Here is a 6637-nt window from a genome sequence, read left to right on the forward strand (position 1 = left end):
AGACTCTGCCTTTTTCTGATCCAAGTCTTCAATGGTTTGATCTTCAAAGAATACGACATCTCTGCTTCGTATAATTTTCTTATTAACTGGATCCCACAATCTGTAACCAAACTCCTCGTGCCCATAACCCATGAAGATACATTGCTTGACTTTGTTATCAAGCTTTGACCTCTCATCTCTAGGAATATGGACGAATGCCCTGCAGCCAAACACTCTCAAGTGCTCAAAAGAAACATTTTTCCCTGTCCAAACCCTTTGAAGAATGTCACCATCCAAAGGAACTGAAAGGAAAAGATTTATCAAGTCAACTGATGTCCTCATTGCCTCACCCCAAAAATGTTTAGGCAATTTTGCATGAGAGAGCATACACCTGATTCTCTCACAGATAGTTTTGTTTATTCTCCCCGCTATGCCATTGTGTTGCGGAGTCTTAGGCACAGTTTTCTCAAGCCTAATGCCATGGCTTTTGCAATACTCTTCAAATGGTCCTCTGTATTTACCACCATTATCCGCACGGACACACTTTAACTGCCTTCCAATTTCTCTTTCAACCTTCATATGAAAAACTTTGAACACACCTAATACCTGATCTTTGGTTTTCAAATCAAACACCCATACATTTCTAGAGTGGTCATCAATAAAAGTCACATAATAAAGTGCACCACCTAGAGTTTTAGTGTTCATAGTGCAGACATCAGTGTGAACTAAATCAAGAATAGTAGACTTTCTTGATGAAGATGATTTTTGAAATGAAACTCTGCTTTCTTTTCTAACAAAACAATGAGTATAGGGCATTAGTGATATACCTTTATTATTAGGTAGGAGCTGTTCCTTGGCGAGAATCTGAAGTCCCTTCTCACTCATGTGACCAAGCCTCTTGTGCCATAGCTCAGTGGAGTTTTCATTCTCAACAAGAATCGCATCTCCCTTGACTAGTCTTGCAGTTGTCTTATAGAGAGTGTTGGTCTTCTTTCCCCTAGCTAAGATAAGAGAACCATTGCTCAGTTTCCACTGTCCACCTCCAAGGTAATTGTGGTAGCCTTCATCATCAAGTTTCCCAATAGAAATTAAGTTGAAGCGCATTTCAGGAACATGTTTGACATCCTTGAGAATTTGCACTCAATGCTGGTTTCTAGCTGTATATCTCCCATGCCCACAACCTTACACTTTGTTTCATTTCTCATCCTGACCCAACCAAAATCGCCACTGGTGTAGGAAGAGAAGAAATCTCTAGGTGGAGTAATATGAAAAGATACTGCTGTATCAACTACCCACATAGATTGATCAGATGCGAGATTAGCATAAGCTTCATCAAAAGCAAATACCACATCACCATCAAATGCAACAGCTGCAGTGTCTTTTTCTTCTTGATGTTCTTCGTCTTTTCCTTTCAACTGTTCCCTTTTAAACTTTCTGCAATCTCTTCTTATATGCCAAGGCTTGCTGAAGTGAAAACATTTTATATCTATTTTTGAATAGGATTTTCCTCTTGACTTGTCACGACTGTCATACTTGTGAGGTTTTCTGTTTTTACTTCTCCCCTGCCTTTCTATAACAAGTGCCTCTGAATGAGAAAAAATACCTTGTTCTTTTCTTCTTGCCTCTTCACTGAATATGCTATTTTTTACCATACCCATAGTTATCACACCGTTGGGAGCCAAATTACTGAATGACACCACCAAGGTTTCCCAATTGTCTGGCAAAGAACTCAACACAAGTAATGCTTGCACCTCATCATCTAGTGCAAGTTTCATGGTAGACAACTCGTTCAACATTCCCTGAAAATTAGTCAGATGCTCTATAACACTATGCCCATCTTTGTACTTCAAATTCACAAGCCTTCTTATCATAAAGGCTTTGTTTTGAGCAGTCTTTCGTTCATAAAGACTCTCTAACTTCTGCTAAAGACCATAAGCATCAACTTCTTTAGCTACATGATGAAAGACACTTTGAACAACCCACTGCCTAATATATCCAACGGCTTTTCTATTCAATTTCTTCCAATCATCATTGGTTGCAGCAACTGGTTTAACACCTTTCAATTAAATGGGGTCAAACAACTCCTTGCAATACAAAATATCTTCCATCCTAGTCTTCCAAATTGAATAATTGGAAGCTGTGAGTTTAACCATGCTGTTAGATGACTCTTCCATTTAATTCACACAAGAACTCCACACAAACAATGAACCAAATGCTCTGATATCACTTTGTTAGGGGTGAACACCAATTTTAGATGCTTAGCAGAATTAATCTACCCCTCTTTGTGTAAATTAAATAGTCACACAGTAGCAAAATAATAATCAAGCAAACCCACAAGCAAGACACCAAGATTTTTACATGGAAAACCATCTAATATGAAGGTAAAAACTACGGGACCTAGTCCAGTTAAATTTTTCACTATCAACAATAATGAGTTTACAATTGTCTTCCCTAGAGAAATATCTAGAGGTTATCACAACATCAAGAATACATGCATTCTTGGATTAAACATAAATTCATCACCCTAAACTGGATTCCAACAAGAATAAAGAAAGATTTCACCAAATAGGTATTAGCAACCAAACGACTAAATAGGAATTCCAACGATCGACACCGGTCAATACGTACTTTCGTCGTTAGGAGCAACACTTTAAAATTGCATTAAGATCGAACCACAAATTAATGAACCTCCAATCTCTGATGGATGTGAATAGGCAAAATCATTTTTCTTATTTTTCTTTTTCTTTCTCTCTCTGCACCGTCGCAAGCTTTCTTTTTTTCTTATTCTTTTCTTTTTCTCTCTAGTCTCTTATGTTAGAATTCTACTACAAACAAAACTCTTTGTTTTGTTGTAGTCCATGTGGTCCCCACATAAGAGGGACCACCCAACAATTATTTATTAGATATGCTCTGACCCGACAAAAAAAAAAAAAACAAAAATCAAAGGTTCCACACCAAATTAACAGCAGCCAAATACGACTCCCACAGTGTAAAGAGTCAAATATGTGTTTGTTTTTTCTTAGCAGTGTTCAGATATATACTAATCAATCAACCATGCATGTGACACAGACACACTGAAGCAACAGTCCGTGGCTCATAAATGTAATTAATGTAAAGGGTCCCTTGAGTGCTGTGCTGTATATATATATATATATATCATCACATTTTCTGTGCAGCTTTGCAAGCGAAGCTCGTGCCAGTAGAGGAGATGATGGCTGCGAGATTTCTTCCTTATATTTGCTTTATTCTACTCATCTTGCTTCTTTGCATTGAAGCACAAGCTGGCCGTCTAGGCCCTACTCCTGATGATGAAGGTGAGGATCTTCTTCTTCTTCTTCTCTCTCTGTATATATATATATATAGAATGGAAATCTAAACAGTAGAGCCTCAGCCTAATGAAGCTTTCATATATATATATATATATATATATGTGTGTGTGTGTGAGTAAAGTTTGTGATCATTTCCTTTCTTTTTTTTTTCTTTTTTTTTTTGGCAATATGCTTTTAGACAGCTTTGCATATTCATATTTGTCAACTCCAAGTAGAATCCAGGAAAGTTTTTAGGAGCCAAAAAACACTTGGCCCCGAATCATTTCAGGTTGGTGGAAATGGAAATCTAAACATTAAAGCCTCATCAGCCAAATGAATTAGCTGAAGAAAGGAAATATGTATAATTAGGATTATAAATTGTGGTAGATTAAAATTTTATTTAATAACAATTAGAATTAGAATTAGAAATATTTAGGATCAATTTTTTTTTTTCTTCATTATTTTAAAATTGAAGTTCTTATGAATTTGGGTGTTCTCTGCTTGTTATTTTATTGTAATCTGTTTAAAAACTCTTTTGTGTTAATAAAATTATCTAAAAATTTATCTCCAACCCTACGTTTGAAGCTACAAGCTTAAGCTAACTTTAATCAATATTTTAATATTTTCTTTTACACGTGGGTTTAAACCCAATTACAATAGGTGAAATTCACAGGTAAAGTCAAAAATATCATATTAAATTATGAATAATGCTATGAATTATCTTTTCATCTCTTTAAAATTGATGTGACTTTTAAAATTATTATTGGATCAAAATTCAAATATAATTCATCTAAAATTTAATAATGATTTTAAAATTCATATTAACTTTAGGAGAATAGAAAGAAGATAAAAAGATAGTTTCTAGCATTACTTTTAAATTATTACTTCTTCGAAAAATGTAAATTTATAAAAATAAAAAATAAAAAAAACAGTTAATTACTAATTTAACGCTATTTAATTGTGAATTCTTAGAAACATGGGACTTGTCGGTGATGGAAAACCCATGATTCGATTACCTCTTATCTTAATAGTTTAGAGTAACAACTGGTCAGTTAAGGGCAGCAGTTGAGTTACGTCAACGGACCATCACATCCACGTGCTTACCGACAAAGTGAAAACGACAAAGGATGGAGAAGAAAAAGAGAGAAGTCGACACAGAAGTTATACCGTATTGCGTTGTTTCCTGAGTGTTCTCTGTCGTTTTCTCTTCCACTTTCTCGAGAAAATGAAAAGAAAAATATTAAGGGTCAATAAATTTTTTATATTTAGTTTATATTTTTTTATAAATTAAATAGATTAACTATTAGATTTATGAGGTCTTTTATTAACTTATAAGAAGTTCACATAATTTTATAAATTTAATAATTAATTTATAAGATAAGATGAACAAAATATAAAAAAAATATTGACCAATAACATTTATCGGGGAAGGGACTTATTTCTAAAACCTGAGAGAGCTTGCGTGCCCTTCTCTAATATGCCAGCACTTGGATGGTTGCATGGCAAATTGGTAAGCACGTGGCAAGTCAAGCTCAACTTCTTCCTCTAGACTCTAGAGGAGTGCCAATAAATGTCACACCTACGTATTAGTTATATATTACTTATCTTTAGCCATTATAATTAAAAATCACTTTGTTTTTTCTTTAATTAAAAAAAGGCATAGGGGAAGAGTTTAGACAGAAGAAACTGTACTAATTTTCTTAGTTCAGTTGAATCATAGTTTGACTCATCCCCACATAAAAATTATATATCTTGAGGCTATTGAATTGTTAGTTAAAGGAACTCTAGGATTGAGAGGACAAATGAGAGATAAATATTACTTGTTGATTTGGGTGTTATTTTATTGTTGTTAATTGTCTATTTAAAAACATTCTCAAATTAAGACTTGTGAATTCTTTTCTTACTGTTTTTTTTTTCTTCTTTAAATATATAAAAAAGAATCTTAAAAAATTTACAAAAAGTCATATACAACAACTTTCCTAAACATTGGGCAGGATTTTAAACTTCCTCATAGCTTTTCTATCAATTATTTTAGCCCAAAATATTTTTCTCCCTTCTTCTCTCATCTTTTTACCTTCTATTGAGGAATTCTATTGCTGTTGTGATGTTGTCACATCATACAACAATATCCATAACAATTGCCACATTGGCAGGTCTTATAGGACAGAGAAATAAAAATGGTATGGGTGAATAAATCTTTTATATTGAAGATAATTTTTATAAGGAGGTGGTGTAAAACATCACCTTTGTCCCACCGATGAGCATTTGACAACTATGATTATTACCCCAGCTAAAATAAGATGCAAAACACCTTATTAAAAACTCTTTCTCCCAAAATCACAAAAACCTTCATTTTTCCCTCTCCCTCCCCCTATTTCTTTCTCAGTCTCTCCAGCGGCGAGCTCTCCCTCAGACCCTCACTCCCTTTCTCTCTCTCTGATCTCTCCCTCTCCTCCGTCTCTCTCTCCGGCGGCAGTAGAGGTCTCGCCGTTGAAGTCGCCGGAGTCCAGCCTAGATTTTGCCGGAGAAGACGCCGGAGCTTAGCTCGACGCCGGAGACCAGACGCTAGAGCCCACCCGACGCCAGAGCCCAGATTATTTGACACTAAAACCAGATCCAAAAAGAACGAATTTATGCACTGAAACTTATAAATTCAACTTATAATTTCTTGCATGATCTTAATACTGATTGTTGTGGTTCCTTTTTTTTTTTTTTTTTTGCCTTTTACAAAAACAAAAATTTTGCCTCGACCAAACCAGATTTTTTTCTTCACGAGTGAGAAGGAGAGAGAGATAGAGAGAGAAAGTGAGAGCACCGGAGAGGTCGGGTCTCCGACATCTTCTCCGGCAACTCTGGGCTGGGCTCCGGCGTTTTCTCCGGCAGCTCTGGGTTGCACTCTGGCACCTTCAACGGCAGCTCTGGGCTGGGCTTGGCGGTGGTCACTGCTGCCGCCGGAGAGAGAGAGAGAGAGAGGGAGAGAAAGAGAGAGCACGGAGAAGTGAGGAGAGAGAGAGAGAGAAAATGATGGGTTTGATGAGAATTTATTTATTTATTATTTTTTTTTTTTATGATGGGAGAATGGATTTTAATCTAGTGCTTCTCATCTCATTTGAAAGTGTGTGATTTTCTTAGTTGTGAAATGCTCATCGGTGGGCACAAAGGAGGTGACGTCCTTTAGAAGTTATCCTCTTTCATATTTAGTTCATATTTTCTCACAAATTTAATAAATCAACTATTAGATTTGTAGAGTTTATAATTAATTTATGTTTAATTCACATAAATTCACAAATCTAATTGTTAATTTATAAGATAAGATAGGTCAAATATAAGAAAAATATTGATCAACATGC

At 35.3% G+C, this 6637-nt stretch overlaps 1 protein-coding gene across 2 annotated transcripts in view; it reads left to right on the forward strand.

The window, feature by feature from the left end:
- The first annotated feature begins 3149 nt into the window (after positions 1–3149).
- The window catches only part of LOC132168620 (probable LRR receptor-like serine/threonine-protein kinase At1g07650), a 16235-nt gene continuing 12747 nt past the window's right edge, over positions 3150–6637 (forward strand). For both annotated transcript variants that reach the window (XM_059579612.1, XM_059579613.1), the window contains exon 1: positions 3150–3293. In XM_059579612.1, the coding sequence (XP_059435595.1) occupies positions 3188–3293 (106 nt within the window). In that variant the 5' untranslated portion in view covers positions 3150–3187. The remainder of the gene's footprint in view (positions 3294–6637) is intronic.

The sequence above is a fragment of the Corylus avellana genome, chromosome ca2, assembly GCF_901000735.1.
Source record: "Corylus avellana chromosome ca2, CavTom2PMs-1.0".
NCBI classification, from domain to species: domain Eukaryota; kingdom Viridiplantae; phylum Streptophyta; class Magnoliopsida; order Fagales; family Betulaceae; genus Corylus; species Corylus avellana.